The 21,077-nt window shown below is 51.9% G+C and overlaps 2 protein-coding genes and 1 long non-coding RNA gene across 7 annotated transcripts; 1 reads left to right on the forward strand and 2 right to left on the reverse strand.

Moving 5' to 3' along the window:
* The first annotated feature begins 169 nt into the window (after positions 1-169).
* Positions 170-5,853, forward strand: TCF19 (transcription factor 19). The gene is given in 5 exon segments (XM_010368249.2): positions 170-416; positions 797-1,364; positions 3,126-3,684; positions 4,153-4,334; positions 4,337-5,853. Coding segments are annotated over 4 exon segments (1,035 nt in total). The 5' UTR covers positions 170-416; positions 797-1,126; the 3' UTR covers positions 4,393-5,853.
* Positions 5,854-5,981: 128 nt separating this feature from the next.
* POU5F1 (POU class 5 homeobox 1) lies at positions 5,982-12,267 on the reverse strand. The gene is made up of 5 exons (XM_010368250.2): positions 11,801-12,267; positions 7,523-7,643; positions 7,134-7,264; positions 6,694-6,852; positions 5,982-6,512 (listed from the first exon to the last, which is right to left on the reverse strand). Exons 1-5 carry the CDS (start codon positions 12,203-12,205, stop codon positions 6,246-6,248), a joined length of 1,083 nt encoding a protein of 360 aa, XP_010366552.1. The 5' UTR covers positions 12,206-12,267; the 3' UTR covers positions 5,982-6,245.
* A 3,020-nt stretch (positions 12,268-15,287) lies between these two features.
* LOC115896901 lies at positions 15,288-20,804 on the reverse strand. 5 transcript variants are annotated; one of them, XR_004056824.1, is made up of 5 exons: positions 20,543-20,804; positions 16,187-16,372; positions 16,070-16,102; positions 15,791-15,821; positions 15,288-15,586 (listed from the first exon to the last, which is right to left on the reverse strand). It is a non-coding gene; the product is annotated as an uncharacterized LOC115896901 (long non-coding RNA). The 5 variants fall into 5 exon arrangements; XR_004056821.1 differs by having other exon boundaries at positions 16,187-16,225; positions 20,543-20,798; XR_004056823.1 differs by lacking the exon at positions 16,187-16,372.
* Between the last annotated feature and the right edge of the window lie 273 nt (positions 20,805-21,077).

The following is a 21,077-nucleotide window of genomic DNA, read 5'->3' on the forward strand; positions in this document are numbered from 1 at the left end:
GTCGACGCATCTCCGCGCCCAGGCGGCTCCTCCCCACTGCGGGAACCCGGGAAAACTTGTGAACTAATCAGAAAAAGCGGAAGGCGGGAGATCTTGGGGAGCCGTCCAATGGCGCGGAAGAGAGCAAATAAGCTGGCCAATCAGAAACGGCACGGGGGCGGGCTCGCTCGGCGCGAAGTTCGGGACCGGGAATTCCGAAGGAGGGGTAGGCGCTGCCCGCGCGCCGAGGCCGCGCCCCTCCTGGCCCCGGCTTCTTGGCTGTCAAACAGCTGCAGCAGTATCGGCTCCGGCCGAGGAGCCCAGGGGGTCCCGGGACCCGCCGCACAGGCTGGCACTGCTTGAAGAGGAGGCTACTCGGAGACTGCACCGCGCTGGTAGATCCGAAACGGGGCTGGGGCCGAGAGGGAAAAGGCCGGGTATGACTTGCGTGATCGCGGGGACCCCCTTCCTGTTTTTATTCCACCTAGAGAAGCCGGGAAGTAGGGGTTTAGGTCCAATTTGTTGAAGTACTTAAGGACTCGTTTGCACTTCCTTTTGGGGGATGACAGTAGATTCATTGCCCTCGGAGGTTCAAACTAGTTATGAGTGAGGGATTGGCCAGAAGATCGGGGCGCAGGCAAGCAGGAGTGCTCTATTAGGATAAGCAGGTTTGACAGGAAGAAGCTGCTCTTCTCCGAATTACACAGAGGTGATGTGTTCGTACTGCACGTAGACGTGTGTATAACAGGACCTCCCCCGCGCGCGCCCCGCCACACCGACACACACAGGAGCTGCCTAAAGTATCCTTGCCTTGCAGATTGGAGGCTCCCCAAATATTTTGCGACCTGACGATCTAGCTCAAGTGAGGTGCCATAGGACGTGTTCCTGAGTTTGCATTGCACGGAGACCTTCCTGGAATTTTTCATTTGCAAGTCGGCTTAACAACCAATTTTGCATTGAGTCCTAGGCTGCTTGCACTCTGAATTTGGACTATTCAGGTAGTGTGCTCAAAGTTGAAACTGCACACAGCACAACTTAAGTTTGCATCAGACTGGGAAGCGAACTTAAGCCAGCGGTGCGTAGCCCAGGAGTGGGAAAGGAAATGGATGCCTAAAGTGGAAGAGGTGGTGCAAAGGGGGCACCGCCCATGCTGCCCTGCTTCCAACTGCTGCGCATAGGGGGCGGCAGGGGCGGTGATCTCTACACCTTCCACCCCCCCGCCGGGGCTGGCTGCACCTATCGCTTGGGCCACAGGGCTGACCTGTGTGATGTGGCTCTGCGGCCCCAGCAGGAGCCTGGCCTCATCTCTGGGATCCACGCCGAACTGCACGCCGAGCCCCGGGGTGATGATTGGAGGGTCAGCCTGGAAGACCACAGCAGCCAAGGTGAGCAGTAAGCAGGGCAGCTTTGTCCCTGGGTGGTTGAAGTTCCAGGCTGGAATGAGGAAGGTCTCCACAAGACCTGCTGCCTGCCTCCCATACTCCCATCAGATTGGATGGATGGTAACGGTCCAGACCTTCATCTTCCCACCAGAAGTATGCACAGTCAGAAGCTCTCTGCCAGACCGACCCTTGTTGGTCCCATTTAGCTCATACAGGACTTGGGGTATCATCAGAAAGATGTCACAGAGGGGATGTTTAGAGGCCAAGTTTAGACTTGATTCAGTTTCCAGCTTTGCTGAGGCACTCTGTTCCTGGGTTAGGGCAGTTCTATGTTGAATAATGTTTTTAGTAATCTGGGCATGTGTCTTTCTCCCTGACTTGAGGGAGTCAGCCTCAGAAAGCCTAGATTCACATTTGAGTTCTGCCACTGGCCGCTGGCAAAACCTTTTCCTCTTGGTAAAGTCAGTTGTAGGAGTGTTGTGGTTATTAGACTATGGTAGCCAACATTCATCTAGTGCTTACCGTTATGAACCAGGCACTATTTTAAGTGTATTGAATGTAGGTGGCACTAATATTATCCTCATTTACAGTAAAGGAAAATGAGGCACAAAGAGATTAAGGAACTTGTCCAGGGCTGGGCATGGTGGCTCACACCTGTAATCCAGCACTTTGGGAGGCTAAAGCAGGTGGATCACTTGAGCTCAGGAGTTCGAGACCAGCCTGGGCAACATGGTGAAAACCTGTCTCTACCAAAAAATTAATTAATTTTTAAAAAAAGGCCAGGTGCGGTGGCTCATGCCTGTAATCCCAGCACTTTGGGATCCCGAGGTGGGAGGATCATAAGGTCAGGAGTTCGAGACCAGCCTTACCAACATGGTAAAACCCCATCTCTACTGAAAAAAAAATACAAAAATTAGCCAGGTGTGGTGGCATGCGCCTGTAACCCCAGCTACTCAGGAGGCTGAGGCAGGAGAATCACTTGAACCCAGGAGGCAGAGGTTGCAGTGAGCTGAGATCGTGCTACTGCACTCCAGCTTGGGCGACAGAGTGAGACTCCGTCTCAAAAAAACAAAACAAAACAAAACAAAAACAAACAAAAAGCTTGCCCAGGGTCATGTAGCTGGTAAGTGGTAGAGCTAGAATCTGAATGAGCTGGAGGTGGAGCTGGGGGAGAGTGAGCATGTTTGAAAATTGGACCTTAGGGCGGGGCACGGTGGCTGACGCCTGTAATCCCAGCATTTTGGGAGGCTGAGGCGGGCAGATCATGAGGTCAGGAGTACAGGACCAGCCTAATCAACATGGTAAAACCATGTCTCTGCTAAAAATAAAAAAATTAGCCAGATGTGGTGGCACGTGCCTGTAATCCCAGCTACTCAGGAGGCTAAGGCAGGAGAATCGCTTGAACCTGGGAGGCAGAGTGCAGTGAGCTGAGATTGCGCTACTGCACTCCAGCGTGGGCAATAGAGCAAGACTCCATCTCAAAAAAAAAAAAAAAAAGAAAAAGAAAGAAAATTGGACGTTAGGAGAGTGAGGGCAGGGATCCTTTGTAGGAAAACACAAGAAACACAGACTTGTTCCCAGCTGACAAGGAGTGTACTGCCTGGTATCTGTCACCTGCTGAGGGGTTTAGGATGTGAGGGAGAATCTGATAGCAGTTTTATGTTCTTCCCCAGAAACCAGACAGAGCCAGATTTCTGCACTCCTGACTCTGGTCATTTCTGTTCTTGTCCTCCGTATTTGCCTGGTGCCCCCCACCATCAACAGGTACTTTGGTCAATAATGTCCGACTCCCAAGAGGTCACAGGCTGGAATTGAGTGATGGAGACCTCCTGACCTTTGGCCCTGAAGGGCCGCCAGGAACCAGCCCCTCGGAGTTCTACTTCATGTTCCAACAAGTACGAGTCAAGCCTCAGGACTTTGCTGCCATTACCATCCCACGGTCTAGGGAAGAAGCCCGGGCTGGGGCTGGTTTCCGGCCTATGCTGCCCTCCCAGGGGGCTCCACAACGGCCTCTCAGCACCCTCTCCCCTGCCCCCAAGGCCACACTGATCCTGAACTCCATCGGCAGCCTCAGCAAGCTCCGGCCCCAGCCCCTCACCTTCTCCCCTAGTTGGGGTGGACCAAGGAGCCTGCCTGTTCCCGCCCCACCTGGGGAAGTGGGGACCATCCCTTCTGCTCCACCCCCACGCAATCGGAGGAAATCTGTTCACCGAGTGTTGGCGGAACTGGATGATGAGAGTCAGCCTTCTGAGAGCCTGCCACCGGTCCTTACGGAACCCAGGAAGAAACTCCGTGTAGACAAAGCCCCACTGACTCCCACTGGGTAAGTAGAGTCCTCACTTGGCCCTCTCAGTGTTTTACTGCCTTTTGATTCCTTGAATCCCTAGGCTGTGAGGAGGTTCCCCTGCTTGGGGGACGGGCACGGGAGGTGGAATAGATGGAATGGCAAGACCTGGGTTCGCTCTGATAGGAAAAGAAAAATATGTGCAGGAGAAAATGAGAGGTGGGTGGGGTAGGTGCTTATAAAACAATCGGAGTGGGCATGTCCTGCTTCACATTCATATGGCTTTAACCCCATTCTTCTAGTGCCTAAGGATGGGGAACTTCCAGGCTCACACTAGAGGTTTTTAGGCCCACCCTATGTGTTTTTAAGGACAGAGTCCAGGCTCACCTTAGTCCTCAGACCACTGTGCCTCTGTGGCCTCACCCTATGACCAGCCATAGGGTGGCAAGGTCTAGGCCTTCTCCTACAGGTTTCCAGTAACCCTTGTGTCTGTGTCACTTCCTTCAGAAATCGACGTGGCCGTCCTCGGAAGTACCCAGTGAGCGCCCCCATGGCTCCGCCTGCAGTTGGGGGCGGGGAGCCCTGTGCAGCTCCTTGTTGCTGTCTGCCCCAGGAAGAGACAGTGGCCTGGGTTCAGTGTGATGGCTGTGATGTCTGGTTCCATGTGGCCTGTGTTGGCTGCAGCATCCAGCTGCCAGGGAGGCCGACTTCCGATGCCCAGGGTGCCGGTCTGGCATCCAGACCTAAGGTCCACCACCAAGGAACCATCGGACACACCTGCCCATGAGTAGACACAGCAGCGAGCAAATGGGTCTGCTAAATGCCCCCCTTCCCTTCCCTCCCCAGGAGGGAATGACTACAGGGAAGAAGGGTGGATTGATGTGGACTCATTCAGGGCCTGGAGCAGACCCTGGTGGCCAAGCTGACAGAAGAGATGGTTTCCTGCCAAAGATATTGCCACCTCCAGGAAATTGCCAGTGAGCTGGAAGTTCCCACTATTACAAGCTATAAGGCCATGTTGCCATGGACACCAGAATATCTGTAGTCAGAGCACCTATCAGTTGCAAAAGCCATGCCTGCAACTGATGGAAAATGTAAGAGGGGGTTCTTAAGGTTCTTGGTGGCATTCTGGGAAAACCTAGGGCCTGTCCCCAAAACTTCCCCTACTCTGTGGCTAGTCCTGCTGCCGACCAAATCGTAGTGACCTTGCTTTTCAGAGCTTTGCTTTTATTTATCAGTCAAGAACAAGCAGCTTCATTCACTCCTGGGTATTTCCTCTTGTGGGCCTGTGATATATTCCTTGCTTTCCAGGGAGAATGTACTTGGCAAGGTCTGGAGAACTAATTCAGAATCTTAGGGAAAGGAGAGGAGAGATGGAAATACAACCTGCTTACTGGAAAGGTGCAAATATATGGGTTGAGCTGGAGGTAGGAATACAGATAATTAAAGTTTCTAGTTTAAGGGAAAACAGATCTATTGCCATTTAAATAAGGTAACCGGGATTTGGTTAAGTTCACAAAGATAGATGATTTATTTACAGGCTTCACCCATACCATCAGAAGAGAAAGCCTAGTAAACCAGCTATAGCAGTCTACCAAGTGTGATGGCTGCGACACAGCTCCGCTCCACGGTTGGACACAGCAGAGGGCAACTGGGCTGGCCTGGTCCAGTGTGAATCAAACTGCTTAACCCACACATGGTACATGTGATTTTCTTTTGTGAGCCTTATACCAAGCCAAGCTATTGTCAAAGCATCATTTCAGTAGAAATAAAGCCTTATCTTGACCTGTTCTATTACAACCTGCCACATCCACCCTTTCCTACCTAGATTTAATGAGCCCAAGTTTTTTTACATGGAGGAAATGACTCTGTGGCAAAGACCCCTAATGAACTAGTGGCAGAGCCAGGAATAAAACTTTAGTATCTAATGAGTTACTTATGGGCAGAGTATGCAAAAACCTTAAGTGGAAACTACAGTTATCAAGAAAGCACAAAGTATTAATAGAAGTTTCTGGTTGGGGTGATTTAGGTACAACAGAAATAAGACGGTTTCTAAGTATAAAGCCATTTAAGAATTCCAGAGTAGGGTGGGGAAAGCAAAAAGCCAGCTCTGAACAGGTAACAGCTACATGGTGACTGATTCTATGGGCAAAAGCTCGTGTCACAGGCTAAGAGGGCCCTGTACAAATAAACTTGGCTGCAATCCCAGCTCTCCCTCTGACATTGCGTGACCTTAAGGAGTTTCAATGGCACCTTGGTTTCAGGTTCACTTGGGTATGAATGAGCATTGGATATTCCCATCCCCACCTCCGTAACTGAAGGAGGACAAACCAAGATAAGTGTGTCTATCTACTGTGTCCCAGGCTTCTTTATTTAAGAAAAAAGTGATACATGATGTGGGATTAAAATCAAGAGCATCATTGAACTTCACCTTCCCTCCAACCAGTTGCCCCAAACTCCCCTGCCCCCACCCTTTGTGTTCCCAATTCCTTCCTTAGTGAATGAAGAACTTAATCCCAAAAGCCCTGGCACAAACTCTAGGTTCTCTTTCCCTAGCTCCTCCCCTCCCCCTGTCCCTCATTCGTAGAAGGGCAGGCACCTCAGTTTGAATGCATGGGAGAGCCCAGAGTGGTGAGGGAGACAGGGGGAAAAGCTTCCCCCTCAGGGAAAGGGACCGAGGAGTACAGTGCAGTGAAGTGAGGGCTCCCATAGCCTGGGGTACCAAAATGGGGCCCTGGGGCCAGAGGAAAGGACACTTGTCCCCCTGAGAAAGGAGACCCAGCAGCCTCAAAATCCTCTCGTTGTGCATAGTCACTGCTTGATCGCTTGCCCTTCTGGCGCCGGTTACAGAACCACACTCGGACCACCTGCAAGTGGATGACAGAAAGGAGAGTGACATTAGACAATGAGCTGAGATGGGCCTGACTCTGCTTGGACATTCTGTCCAAAGCCAACAGCCCCTAGAGCAGTTGGAGGAGGAGCCAGAGCTAGGGAGAGCGAGGTGGTGACGGGAAAGAGATGGAGCCCGCAGAGAGACATGGCACTCACATCCTTCTCGAGCCCAAGCTGCTGGGCGATGTGGCTGATCTGCTGCAGTGTGGGTTTCGGGCACTGCAGGAACAAATTCTCCAGGCTGCCTCTCACTCGGTTCTCGATACTGGTTCGCTTTCTCTTTCGGGCCTGCACGAGGGTTTCTGCTTTGCATATCTGTGCAGGTGGGAAGGGGGTGACAAGGGCAAGCTTTGGACTTGCTGAGTAACAGCATCACGGGGGTCTGTGACTAGATGTGTCAGCAAAGCCAGGTGGTATGAAAAGGCAGGATCCTGGAAGGGTTGGCTCTGGACCTTATCCCAGCAGAACTGAGGAATTTTACTCCATCCCACTGAGAACCACTGCACCAAAGACGGAGAACTACAAGCTAGGGATGGAAGCAATGGAAATTAGGCCAAGAAAGGGAAGGTCCCCATGTATCCCCCTCCCACCCTCACCTCCTGAAGATTTTCATTGTTGTCAGCTTCCTCCACCCACTTCTGCAGCAAGGGCCGCAGCTTACACATGTTCTTGAAGCTAAGCTGCAGGGCCTCAAAGCGGCAGATGGTCGTTTGGCTGAACACCTTCCCTGGGGGAGGCCAGTCAAAGGAGAAGCAAAGTGAGGGAGCATGCAGGGCCCTTGTGACCCTGAGATCCAAGCTTCCCACCTCTTCCCAGAGGGAGCTCAAAGCCCAAGCATCTTCTCCCTCTCCCCACTTCTCTTCATGGGTGAGGGTGGAGACTGCCCCTGTGCCTCCCACACTCCCTTGATGGGGAGGAAAAGGCCTAGATTCAGGAATGTTCCTTAGAAAGGAGATGTGGTCAGAACACGCTGAGGGGAACCCACCAAATAGAACCCCCAGGGTGAGCCCCACATCGGCCTGTGTATATCCCAGGGTGATCCTCTTCTGCTTCAGGAGCTTGGCAAATTGCTCGAGTTCTTTCTGCAGAGCTTTGATGTCCTGGGACTGGATTTTAAAAGGCAGAAGAAGACTTGTAAGAACATAAACACACCAGTTATCAATCTCCCCTTTCCATTCGGGATTCAAGAACCTATGTGTGGCCCCAAGGAATAGTCTGTAGAAGTGCCTCTACCTTCCAAGCTGCCCACCTAACTTCTAGAAATAACTTTTCCACAAATGTCATTCACCCATTCCCTATTCATTGACTCATGCATGTAACAAGGGACTGCTCTTCTCCCAGAAACTGGCACTTCCAGGGAATGCAGAGCACCGTGAAAGGACAGAGAGACCCTGGACTCGAGGAGAACACCTGTCAGGTTATGAAGGTTAGAAGCTCTTTGCTGGGCGTAGTGGCTCACACCTACAATTCCAGCACTTTGGGAGGCTGAGGTGGGCAGACACAAGGTCAGGAGTTCAAGACCAGAATGGCCAACATGGTGAAAGCCCATCTCTACTAAAAATACAAAAATTAGCCGGGTGTGGTGGCATACACCAGTTATCCCAGCTACTCAGGAGGCTGAGGCAGGAGAATCGCTTGAACCCGGGAGGCAGAGGTTGCAGTGAACTGAGATCGCACCACTGCACTCCAGCCTGGGTGACAGAGCAAGACTCTGTCTCAAAGAAAAACAAACAAAAAAAGAAGCTAGCTCATTTAATACTTGCAAAATTCTCTTTCACTCAAGTATCACCCCCAGTGTAAGGACGTTTTGACATTAGAGAAATAGGTAAGCTGCTAAGTTCTGGGTTAATTAAAAAGGAAGAGCATCATGTCTCAGAAGCTAAATTCAGTATACTCTCCCCAGCTTGCTTTGAGGGCCCCACAAACTATGACATGGCATGTGTATACCCAAACACAGCAAAAAAGCAACAGGTGTCATAAGAATGAATAAAGTGCTTTGTGTGTACTTACTGCTCATTTTTAAAATTGATTATCCCTCATCTTTACTGTATCTTTTTCACTATAGAGGTATCCTAATTGATTTTTGAATTCAAGAGATTTATTGAGCACCTTCTATAAGCCAGCGGCTATACAAAGTGGACAGGGCCCTGACACCCAGAGTGACAGAAGTGCTGTGTGGCACTTGTTCTCCAAGTCACCCACTTGGATCTCTTCCAAGTGCACTTTCCTTTTTTTCCTGCTCTATAACTTTTTAATAATAAACTTCCACTCCTGCTCTGAAAAATAAAAAAGGAAATAAAATAAAAAATGGCCAGGCACAGTGGCTCATGTCTGTAATCCTAGCACTTTGGGAGGCCGAGGCGGGCAGATTGCTTGAGCCCAGGAGTTGGAAAGCAGCCAGGGTAACATAGTGAGACCCGTGCCGCCCCTTTTCCTACCACCGCTGCCTCTGTTTAAAAAGAAGTTATGGAAAAAAGTAAAGCAGTCTGGGAGCGGTGGCTCAAGCCTGTAATCCCTTCACTTTGGGAGGCCAAGGTGGGTAGATCACTTGAGGTCAGGAGTTCAAGACTAGCCTGGTCAACGTGGCAAAACCCCATCTCTACTAAAAACACAAAAATTAGCCAGGCATCGTGGCACTCCTCTATATCCCAGCTACTCAGGAGGCTAAGGCAGGAGAATTGCTTGAACCCAGGAGGTGGAGGTTGCAGTAAGCCAAGATCGCAAGCACTGCACTGCAGCCTGAGGGGCAGAGTGAGGACTCCGTCTCAAAAAAAAATAACAATAAATAAATAAAGCAGTCTATAGGAGTAGGGTAAAGGAGATTATGGAGGACAGTGACACTTTTAAAGAGAAGAAAAAGTGATTATCTGAGCAAAGGACAAGAATGGCAAGGCCCTGAAGTGGGCCTGCCAGAGCCCAAAGCTGGTCTGGTGGCTAGGTAGATCCTGTTGCAGACATAGTGACTTTGTTTTAGTCCGAGTGAAATGATCTCTCACTTTTTTTTTCCCCCAAGATGGAATCTCATTCTCTCACCCAGGCTGGAGTGCGGTGGCCTGATCTCGGCTCACTGCAATCTCTGCCTTCTGGGTTCAAGCTATTCTGCCTCAGCTGCCTGAGCAGCTGGGACTACAGGCACCCACCACCATACCCGGCTAATTTTTGTATTTTTAGTAGATATGGAGTTTCACTGTGTTGGACAGACTGGTCTCAAAATCCTGACCTCAAGTGATCTGCTCACCTTGGACTGGGATTACAGGGTGAACCGCCGCACCTGGTCTCATCTTTTCTTTCTTTCTTTCTTTTTTTTTTTGAGAGTTTCGTTCTTGTTGCCTAGGCTGGAGTGCAATGGCGCGATCTCGGCTCACCACAACCTCCACCTCCCAGGTTTAAGCGATTCTCCTGCCTCAGCTTCCCAAGTAACTGGGATTACAGGCATGCGCCACTACGCCCAGCTAATTTTGTATTTTTAGTAGAGCTGGGGTTTCTCCATGTTGGTCAGGCTGGACTCGAACTCCTGACCTTAGGTGATTTGCCCGCCTCGGCCTCCCAAAGTGCTGGGATTACAAGCGTGAGCCACCATGCCCAGCCTCTAGTTGACATGTTGGCCACAGACAGTAGGGAGGAAGCAGTAGAATTCGAGAAGCTACTGCGGTAATCCCAGCAGAGATGATGGTGGCTGAGGGCAGGGGGTTAGGTTGTGATTGATTCAGGATGTTTCCTAAGGATAGGATGCAGGATGTGTAAGAAACTGAGAACAACTGGGCTTGGCCTTGAGCAACTGGGTGATCGGGGTGAAGCAGTTCAGGGAGCCATCACAGGAGACAGAAAACGCGGTAGTCATCTAGTGTCTAAATGGCATTTAAGCCTCGAGGGTGGGTGAGAGGAAGGAAGGGTAGACTGAGCAGAGATTGAAGGACTGAGCCCTGGGGCACGCCAGTGAGGCTGCCGGGGGACAGAGGAGCACAGCTAGTGAGGAAAAAAACAAGGCCTTTTTGTAGTCCTGAAGCCTCAAAGGGTGCTTGATCATATCAATTTCAAATAGGCTGTTTTCATTCCCAACTTCTGCTCAGCCAATAACTCAAACTGGTAAATGCCCTCTGCTATCTTAGATTTTCCAAATTCTATTTTGGGGATTTGGAATAAAGTAAACACCGGTCCAAATCCTTGCTTCATCATTTAGCAGTTAAAATCCGTTAAATAGGATAATAATACCTCCCCCTAGGAGATTTTGTGCCGGTTAATGAGGTAATGATGTATAAACGGAGCACACAGCCAGGCACTTAGGAAGTGGACCACAATTGCCAGCCATTATCATTCAAGGCTCAGCAGTGACCTCCTGCAAAGAGGCTGGGGCTTCTCAGTCACTCCAGAAACCAGTCACACCTTTTTGTGAGGTCTCAAGGCTTAGTACTTAATCTCTAATTGCTTACACTTGTCGCCTTGAAGGACTGGAAGATACATCTTTAATAGTCCTCAGCAGGGCTGGATGCCGTCAATCCCTCAGCAGCTCTACATTTGAGGAATGGCCTGGAGAAATCTCTCACCATTTTTCTTGTTTACAACTTTGGAACCGAGGCTGAAGTCAATCAAAATCCAGCTCTCTACAAGGGGTGCCAGGGTGTGCACCTTAACACAGTGGCAAGTCACTGGCCTGAGGCACAGGTCAAGGGAAGACAAGCCCTATACTTGACTGGAGGTAAACCCAGCTCCACACGTGCACACACACAGCCCAAACAGGAGCCCCTATCAGAAACAAGCCACACCCTAGACTTTCAGGAACAATAATCCTGGGATAAGCACTGTTTTTACCCCCAGGCTCTGCTTAACCCTAAGGCCAAGATCTTGGGTCTGATAAGGGTCAAGCAGGACTAAGGGTGGGAAAAGGAGCTCAAACCAACCCCAAGCTGAGTCTGGTGCTGGGCTGGTAATAAATGACCTGACCCTGGGCAGGCCTAGGAAATGTGAGAGACCCTGACAAGGGTTGGGCCAGAGCAAAAGCCACCCTGGGCCAACTTCCGACTCTCCCAGGCCTCTCTGCCCTCACCTGCAGTTGTCTCTTCGAATTCCAGCTTCCAGTTCCCACCTGGCCCCTGCCTGCCAGGGCTGCCTGCAGTCGATACACACCCCTCCCAGGCCAGGACAGCTGCCCCTGCCTGCTCCTCTCCTGGGTGCCAGGTCTGGGCAGCTGCAGGTGACCACTTCCCCATCAGGCGCCCTGTCATGACCACCTCCCCACATCCCAACCCCGTCGAAGCTCACTTGCCTCCTCCGCGTTTTGCTCCAGCTTCTCCTTCTCCAGCTTCACGGCACCAGTGGGGACGGTGCAGGGCTCTGGGGAGGCCCCATCGGAGTTGCTTTCCACCCCGGCTCCTGCTTCGCCCTCAGGCTGAGAGGTCTCCAAGCCGCCTTGGGGCACTAGCCCCACTCCAACCTGAGGCCCACAGTATGCCATCCCCCCACAGAACTCATATGGCGGGGGGCATGGGGGAATCCCCCACACCTCAGAGCCTGGCCCAACCCCCGGCCCGATTCCTGGCCCTCCAGGAGGGCCTTGGAAGCTTAGCCAGGTCCGAGGATCAACCCAGCCCGGCTCCGGGCCCCCTGGCCCATCACCTCCACCGCCTGGAGGGGGCGAGAAGGCGAAATCCGAAGCCAGGTGTCCCGCCATGGGGAAGGAAGGCACCCCAAGCCGGGGGCCTGGTGAAATGAGGGCTTGCTAAGGGACTACTCAACCCCTCGCTCCCTCCCCAGTCCCACCCACTAGCCTTGACCTCTGGCCCCGCCCCCTGGATGGGTGGAGGAGAGGGAGGTGGGGGGGAGAAACTGAGGCGAAGGATGTTTGCCTAATGGTGGTGGCAGTGGTGTCTGTGGAAGGGGACACCGGGAGACACAACTGGGCGCCCCTCCAGGACCTCGGCACAGGTCCCCCACCGAAACCTTTTTTTTTAAGACAGGGTCTCATTTTGTTGCCCAGACTGGAGTGCAGTGGGGTACAATGATGGCTAATTGCAGCCTCGATCTCCTGGGCCGAAGCAATCCTTCTGCCCCAGCCTCCTGAGTGGCTGGGACTACAGGCTTGGACAACCTCGACCTGTTAATTTTTTTATTTTTAGTAGAGATGGGGTCTTGCTATGTTACCCAGGCTGGTCTTGAATTCCTGTCCTCAAGCGATCCTCCCGCCTCTGCCTCCCAGTGTCAGGATTAAAGGCGTGAGCCACCACACCCAACTTTCAACTCCCAACCTGCTCCCTGGCACTCTCTCGGGCTCTGCACATCCCAGCTGTCTGGAATCACTCCTACACCACCATGTTCTTCAGGGAACCCAGGTGCTTGACCCCCTCTCCAAAGACCTCTGGCACTGTGCCTTCACGGGGGGCCAGTCACCCTCTCAGCTCCTCAAATTTATTGAATGTGCGTGTGGAGCTATCCCTCAATGCATCAACAGCCATAAGCACATGGCCAGCTGCTCCCTGATGTCCTCCCCCTGACCCATCCAGAACCCTAGGCATTCCCATCCAGATACTGGCCAAATCCAGCCACCCCACAGCCTGGGTGCCTGGCACCATCTGCCCAGCCTGCCAAGTTTACCCCATCTTCAAGAGTAGACTGCCAGACTGGGCCTCCGTGCTGTATCCCTCCCACCCCTTTTCCAGAATCATACTCTGAAGTCTCCTCATCTAACAGACTAAGGGGTTGGCCCCTACTTCCCCTTCAAGGGACCAGGCTTTGGACTCACTGGGTCTCAGTTTCCCAACCTTTGCCCAAACAGAGGGATCTGACACCTGCTTGGGGCCCCTCCACTATAGAACCTGCACATCAGGTTCCTTGCTCCCCTCTCAACCAAAACTCAGACATCTAATACCACAGTAGGCCCCGTTCTCCCTCCCCCACCTCCCAGGCCCAAGCCTCCAGCCCTAGGCCCTGGGTGGGGAAAACCAAGGGTAGGGAGAAAAAAATATCTGACTTCAGGTTCAAAGAAGCCTGGGAGGGACTGGGGGAAGGGGGCAGGACAATGGCCTTGGCTGGACAATCCCGGTCCCCAGAGGGGGCAGCTCTAACCCTAAACAAGTGCTCAACCCTTGAATGGGCCTGGATGGCTCCCCTGGGGACTACTTCCTGCTCCCCAACCCCCAGTCCCAATCCCCTCACACAGAATCCCCTTCAGAGACGCTAAAAGGAGCTCCAGCAACCCCCCTCTGCAATCCCCTCAAAGACTGAGCCTCAGACGGGCACCAAGGGCCCCCCACAGGGACCTAGGTATCTAGTTCCTCCTTCCTCTGGGGGACTCAGGCACCCAGCTTCATTGTGCATCCCTCCCCCAGCCCCCCAGATTGAGGGATGTGCTTTGTTTAGTGGGGCTGCCTGGCAGAAAGATGGAGAGGAGGTGGAGAGTGATTTGTGGAGGGGTGCAGGAAGGCTGCCCTAAGCTCCCCCTCAGGGTCTGTTTTTTTGGGCCTGGCCTGAGTATCCTGAGGCTCATGCTGCTGGCCTAGTGCTTGATTCTGTTTGCAAGAGAATAGCCAACGGAATGCCTGTCTGTGAGAGATGATGTTTGTCTGTCTGCTCCCAAAACTTGATCGCAGTGGAGGGCCTGGGGTAAGTCTGGGGGCTCCAGAGGGGGCTCTGGGCCAGGGATCCCCGCAGCTTCGAAGGCCAGAAGGCCAGGTCTGGACTGGGCACGCTGACCTCTGTCGATTTAAGTAAGGCTTCTCATTTCAGGCTCCAGGCTCGGCCGGCCCTGCCTGGGCTTGTCTGCTGGGGTCATTGGCTCTGCCTTCTGAGGGGATGGGTGTCCCGTGGCCAGCTGTCTTCATCTTGGTGGCATCCGTGAGTCTTTTAAGTCTTTTCCCCCACTCTGTCATGTTGCCTTTGTTCATGTGCCCATCTCCGTCTGTGTAGACTTTTTGAGCCTAATTGTATGCGTGCATTTCAATACCTGCCACAGATCTGCCTGAAGGTCTGCAAGGCAGTGGGGTTGGAGCTGTGTTCACTTCTCAGCCTTTAACTGCCCAAAAGGCAGGTAGATTACGGGGCCTGGTGTGGGTGGGAGGAACAAGCTTCGGAACAGGAGGAGGCCCCTCCCCAGCCATCTCAGTCCCCAGGACAGAACCATCACGGCACCTTTGTCATGCATCTCTCTGCTGTCTGCCAAGAAGACGGCCTCCCAGAGGAGGGGGAGGGGCAGGCCTGGGATTTGGCTGGAATCTCCACGCCAGTGTTTCTCAGCTTGCCATCCTACGGGTTCCCCAAAAGCGCTCTCCCCAAGCCAGTCCAGAGAGTCCCTGCTGCCCATTTTCCTAGTGGCTCCTAAAACACCTTCCACAATTTCCCCACTCAACACCACCCACTTGTTTTTAGATTACAATTTGTACTGTGGGTGGTGTATTTCTGGCTTGGGCAAGAGGCCCATTCCAGAGAGGGATGCAGACAAGGGGTGGGTGCCTAGGGTCCCTGGCTGCCTTGTGGCTGGATATGAGCCAGGTCAGGGGTCAGCCTCCTGCATGCCTAGAATTCTAGCCGGCCCCCTCCTGGGGTGCCCAGGGTTGATGGGAGGTTGAGGCATGCTTTCCTTCCTTCTCACTGTCCTGTTAGGCCTGAAGGGTAGGTGGCTTCACTTCAGCCAAGGTCAGCTCTCCCAGGCCCAGACCAGTGCTGGGGACCACCGTTGGGCCTGGAGGAGACTGGAAACCAGGCTGAGTCATCAGAACTGGTCCCATGATTCCCTGGGTCTTAGAAAGTCACCATAAAAAGATACTTCACACACACCTTTATTATAATAGTACAATGTCAAAACCCTTCACAGAGCACTGCCAGGGGACCCAGGTGAGGCCCACCTCTCCCCACCAGGTGTGGCGGCTGGCATGGCTGGATGGGGAGAGGTGAGATGAGCAGCCTTGCTGCTGTCAGCCCAGTCTTCCCTTCCCCTCACTGGAAGATGGGGTGCTGTTTGGTTGAAAAAACAGCTGAAAAAACTCACTTGGGACCAATAGAGACTTGCTCTCGACCAGGTCTAGGAAACCACTTATTTTGACTTCTGAGGCCTGTCAATCTGAAGGCAAAAGAAAGGGAAGAAATGGAGGGCTGAGGATTCAGGCTTGGCCCACTGTGGGAGATGATTTCTCTTAATAGTAATTTAGACAGACTCCTTTGCTCACTGTGGACCAAGTCCCCTCTTCTCAACAATGGAACCTCTGATCTCCCCCATGAGACCTGCAAACTGAGGTCACCTTATCCCAAATCCAGACACTCTTACCTCAAATAGAGGAGTCAACTCTAGTTGTAGCCTATAGGGAGTCAGAGGTGAGAGCAAGAGGAGTGGGGAGGATTGGTTAAGAACAAACTAGGAGGTGCGGACCAGGTTCTAAGTCCTGGCTCTGACTCCCTGGCTAATGGCACCTCTCCGTCCTGTGTCCTCAGTTTCCTCACCTAGTAAAGAGGATTTGGACTAAATGAACTCTAAATTTCCTTCCAACTCAGACATAAAATTGCTGCCCCACTCTCATATGCCCTCCCATCTACCCACCCCACTTACTTGACATGGGAATGTAGACTTTTCTCAGCACACCTGTGAAGAGAAATGGGGGTAGGAAAGCTGGAAGTGGTGTTCAATGAGAAGTTGGCACAGGCCTCCCTGTACCCCACCACCTACCTCCAAGCAGCCTTCCTGGGGAATCTGGCAGGTTTTCCCCTGAAGTTTGATCAAGAGATATAGGAGGAAGCCGGGAGCGGTAGCTCATGCCTATAATCCCAGCACTTTGGGAGGCTAAGGTGGGCGGATCACTTCAGGTCAGCAGTTCGAGACCAGACTAGCCAACATGGTGAAACCCTGTCTCTACTAAAAATACAAAAAAAATGGTGGTTTTTGTTTGTTTGTTTTGCATATGGTGGTGCATGACTGTAATTCTGGCTACTCAGGAGGCTGAGATACGAGAATCGCTTTAACCCAGGCAGCAGAGGCTACAGTGAGCTGAGATGAAGCCACTGCACTCAGCAACTGCACTGCCTGGGCAACAGAATGAGACTCTATCTCAAAAAAAAAAAAAAAAAAAAAAAGAAAAAGTAAAAAAGAGAGATAGGAGGAGTTTGAGAGCCCAGTTTTGATTTGGTTTTCATTGCTTGGGTGTTTATAAGAAACATACCTGGGCACGGTGGCTCATGCCTGTAATCCCAGCACTTTGGGAGGCCGAGGCGGGCGGATCACAAGGTCAGGAGTTCGAGACCAGGCTAGCCAACATGCTGAAACCCCGTCTCTACTAAAAATACAAAAATTAGCCAGGTGTGATGGTGGGCATCTGTAATCCCAGCTACTTGGAAGGTTGAGGCAGAAGAATTGCTTGAACCGGGAGGCGGAGGTTGCAGTGAGCCGAAATCCCACCATTGCACTCCAGCCTGGGCAACAACAGCGAAACTCCATCTCAAAAAAAAAAAAAAGAAGAAAGAAACATACTTCAGGAAGTAAAACTTCTCATGGGTAAGATGAGGGAGGAAGGAGAGGGAGAGAGAGAGACAAAGACAGAGAGAGATGGAGAGAATGTATATGTATATTGGGAGAAGGCAACATAAGTCAGCTAGAGAGGAAACAGGACCCCTAACCCACTCCCCTCTCTTCATATTCCCTAGGCTGCTCTTCTTGAAATTTCTTTTCTCAAGCCCCAGCCTCCCAGAGAGACTGATGTCCAGTGATGCTTAAGGTTGCTTCCAGCTCTAATATTCTGAGCATACCTACTGTCCTGCCCTTTCTCCACTTCTTCCAGAGGAAGGCACCTGCAGCTCCCACAACAACCACTGCGGAAGCCAGAAGCCCACAGAAGATCCAGACTGGGGGGTGCTTCATGTGGGGAGGCTCTGAAAGGCAAGAGGGTATGTGGGTCTCTGTGAGACCAGCCGGGCTCCCTACCTTTGCTACATGCCTCCAAACCCCAGTTGCTCATCTGAGGTTACACAAAGACTCAGCATCAGCTTGGTGCGTCACCAGACAGGAGAACCTATGCTCATGTCAAAGGGATCACAGTGGACTTGCTGACTCTGAGCAGTGCCATGCCCCAGGGGGTAAGTGGCTTAGGGTTCCAGGGACTCGGGGGCTGGGGCAGCCCATCCCTCAGCTAAGTTAGCTGGACACTGGAGGATAGAAGTCAAGGGCCTAGCCGGGCGAGGTGGCAGGCGCCTGTAGTCCCAGCTACTAGGGAGGCTGAGGCAGGAGAATGGCATCAACCCAGGAGGCGGAGCTTGCAGTGAGCTGAGATCTGGCCACTGCACTCCAGCCTGGGCAACAGAGCGAGACTCTGTCTCAACAACAACAATAACAAAAAAAAGAAGTCAAGGGCCTAGCATGTTGGGATGGCTTCTCTCCAGGGGCTTTGCAGAGAGTCCCATGCACCAAAGGGGCTAGTGCGACAGGGAAAAGTGGTGGCAAAGACCTCCTAGACAAACTGGCTGCCTCTGGTCTTATCAAGCTGCCACACATCCTCCACACCAGGACTTCAGGCACCATTCCACTGTGTTCCATGGTGACTATAGGTTATGCCCTACCCTGAGAGCCCTTGGGTGCTCAGCCCTGGGTCAGAACTTGAACACCAAGTGGGAAAAGGGCTGACCAAGCACGGGAGAGGAAAGGCAAGCAGAGTGGCTAGGACGGTCAGCAACAGAGCTATGTTCATTTAGGACATGGGTATTATTGTTTTGAAGGCTGGCTGAGGGGCCTGCACTCCATCCCTCCCACAGTGCCCTCAGCTCCTCCACCTTCCCCACACTGACCAGTCCACAACTATCAACTACCTACGGTGGGCCGTGGTCCCACCCCAGCTTTCAGGTATTTCCAGAGAGGGTAGATGCAGCTCTAGGTCAGGAAGGATTGTTTCCTTCCCTTCTCCCCTTCTGCAGCTCTGCTTGGTTCTGGCTGGCTTTTGCTGGAGTTGAAAGACTCAAGTGTGCTAAGAAGGAAGTCCTGGCCATCATAGTTGTAGTGCCAGTGTCCCCAGCTGCTCTGGTTCCTCAACAACTCACAGACCACTGTGGAGGGTGTGTGACTCTGAAAACTCAAAACCCCAGAACTCCAAAGTTACAAGAGGGCAAAACGGTGGCTCTCTCCACCTCCACTCCTACCTCCTCCCAAAATGCCTGAAATTCCCTTCTCTGATAAACCCTCACTCATTCCCCAAGACATATCTTCTCTGTCATCCACATCCCCACTAAAGTCACGCTGCATCCACCCTCCCTCCCCTGCAGCAAGTGGCTCCCTCCCATGTACCCAGCATGCACTGTTCAGCCACATATACCCACCCACCCTCCTGAAGGCCCAGCACAGACAGCATTGTGTTTAAATCCCTGATCTACATGCCAGCTACTGGCTACATGGCAAATGTAATGGAATCTCTCCAAGCCTTGCTTTCTTCATTTGGCAACTGGACATAAGCATAGTCTCTACCACACAAGTAAGGATTACATGAGATAATCCTTGCCAGTGTTAATGTAGGACCTAACAATAAGAAATCAAGAACTAGTAGCTGCTATTGTAAGGTGTATTATTGGTAACAGCAAAATGAACAGCACTTACTAGGCTTAAATGTTTGCTCGGCCGGGCACGGTGGCTCACGCCTGTAATCCCAGCACTTTGGGAGGCCAAGGCGGGTGGATCACAAGGTCAGGAGATCGAGACCATCCTGGCTAACACAGTGAAACCCAGTCTCTACTAAAAATGCAAAAAAAATTAGCCGGGCGTGGTGGCAGGCGCCTGTAGTCCCAGCTACTTGGGAGGCTGAGGCAGGAGAATGGTGTGAACCCAGGAGGCGGAGCTTGCAGTGAGCCGAGATCATGCCACTGCACTCCAACCTGGGCCACAGAGCGAGACTCCGTCTCAAAAAAAAAAAAAAAAAAAAAAGTTTGCTCGATGAAAAAAATGATATTGGTTAGAAATATATTTTGCTCAGGTCACTAGGGTTCTTATTAACTACTGGTGGTGGCAGGAGGTGAATGTCAGAAAAAGGCCAGTTTTTCCCATTTCCTGGATTTGAGAAAGATGGGATAAGATTTTTTCACCTGGCCCTGTGCGGTGGCTCACATCTGTAATTCCAGCACTTTGGGAGGCCCAGGCGGGCAGATCACGAGGTCAGGAAGTTTGAGACCAGCCTGGCCAACATGGTGAAACCCCATCTTTACTAAAAATACAAAAATTAGCCAGGCATGTTGGTGTGCGCCTGTAATCCAAGCTACTTGGGAGGCTGAGGCAGGGGAATCGCTTGAACCTGGGAGGTGGAGTTTGCAGTGGGCTGAGATCGTGCCATTGCACTCCAGCCTGGGCAATAAGACAAAAAAAAAAAAAAAAAAAAAGACGATTTTCACCTGAAGGGAAGGCGTGAGAGCTTAAGGACAGTGGCTTATTTATTTATTTATTTGAGACGGAGTCTTGCTCTGTCGCTCAGCCTGGAGTGCAGTGGTGCTATCTCGGCTCACTGCAAGCTCTGCCTCCGGGTTCACGCCATTATCCTGCCTCAGCCTCCCCAACAGCTGGGACCATAGGTGCACACTGCCACACCCAGCTAATTTTTTGTATTTTTAGTAGAATGGGGTTCCACTGTGTTAGCCAGGATGGTCTTGATCTCCTGACCTTGTGATCTGCCTGCCTCAGCCTCCCAAAGTGCTGGGATTACAGGTGTAAACTACCGTGCCCGGTGACTGTGGGTTATTTCTTAGAGACCTATTCTTTGACTAGGGGAAAGGGTGAGGGTCTTATACTTCTGTCCTACTCTTGCTAATACCTAAGACCCAGTCCTTTTGGCACCACTGGGTACAGAAAACAAGGTCTGGGTCAGGGATGAATTCCCCAGGCAGGAGGAGACAGCATCAGGATCTCAGTGAAGCAGGGTGGTATCTGAGTGCCTAGCACAGTGCCCCACGCAGAGCTTAATGCATCTTAGCTGAACAATAACGAATGCAGCTGCACATCTTCAAGCCTATATTGAGCTCTTCTCTCTTTCCTGCCTCCTCCTGAGTCCCCAAGCCTAATCACCTTGGCTCTGGTTGTTGTGTGCCATGATGCTCCTCAGGATGGTGACAAGGTGCTGGGCTCTGGCCTTCAGTCTGAGAACCAGCTTCTCCCAAGCTCTTAGGTCCCTAGGCCTGAGCCCAGGATGTGCGGGGCTCTGCCCACCTGCCCTCCTTGCAGCACCATAAGAAAGGGTGGTCATCCAGATGGCCTGAGACTTCATAAGGGGCTTGCCCAGGGCGGGACTGGGAAAGAGCAATGAAGTCGTAGTGCAGAGAGTGGGTTGCTGAGGAAAAGAGAATGATGGGAAAGGGTTATTTTCCAACAGGAGTCTTGTCCTGGGAGACACTGCACATGGATGCCTATGTGGTGAGGCTGTGTGACTATTTTTTAGGGACACCAAAGGAGTGGGTAAGGGGAATGCAGACTGAACAATGGGAAGGGAATCCTCTTGTCTCCCTGCAGGGCCTCATCTAGACTCATTGTTTTAAATAGTAATGACTCCCAAATCTCTACATCCCTGCTCTTCACATCGGGTATATCCAACTAACTAACTACC

The sequence above is a fragment of the Rhinopithecus roxellana genome, chromosome 4, assembly GCF_007565055.1.
Source record: "Rhinopithecus roxellana isolate Shanxi Qingling chromosome 4, ASM756505v1, whole genome shotgun sequence".
In the NCBI taxonomy this organism is placed as follows: Eukaryota; Metazoa; Chordata; class Mammalia; order Primates; family Cercopithecidae; genus Rhinopithecus; species Rhinopithecus roxellana.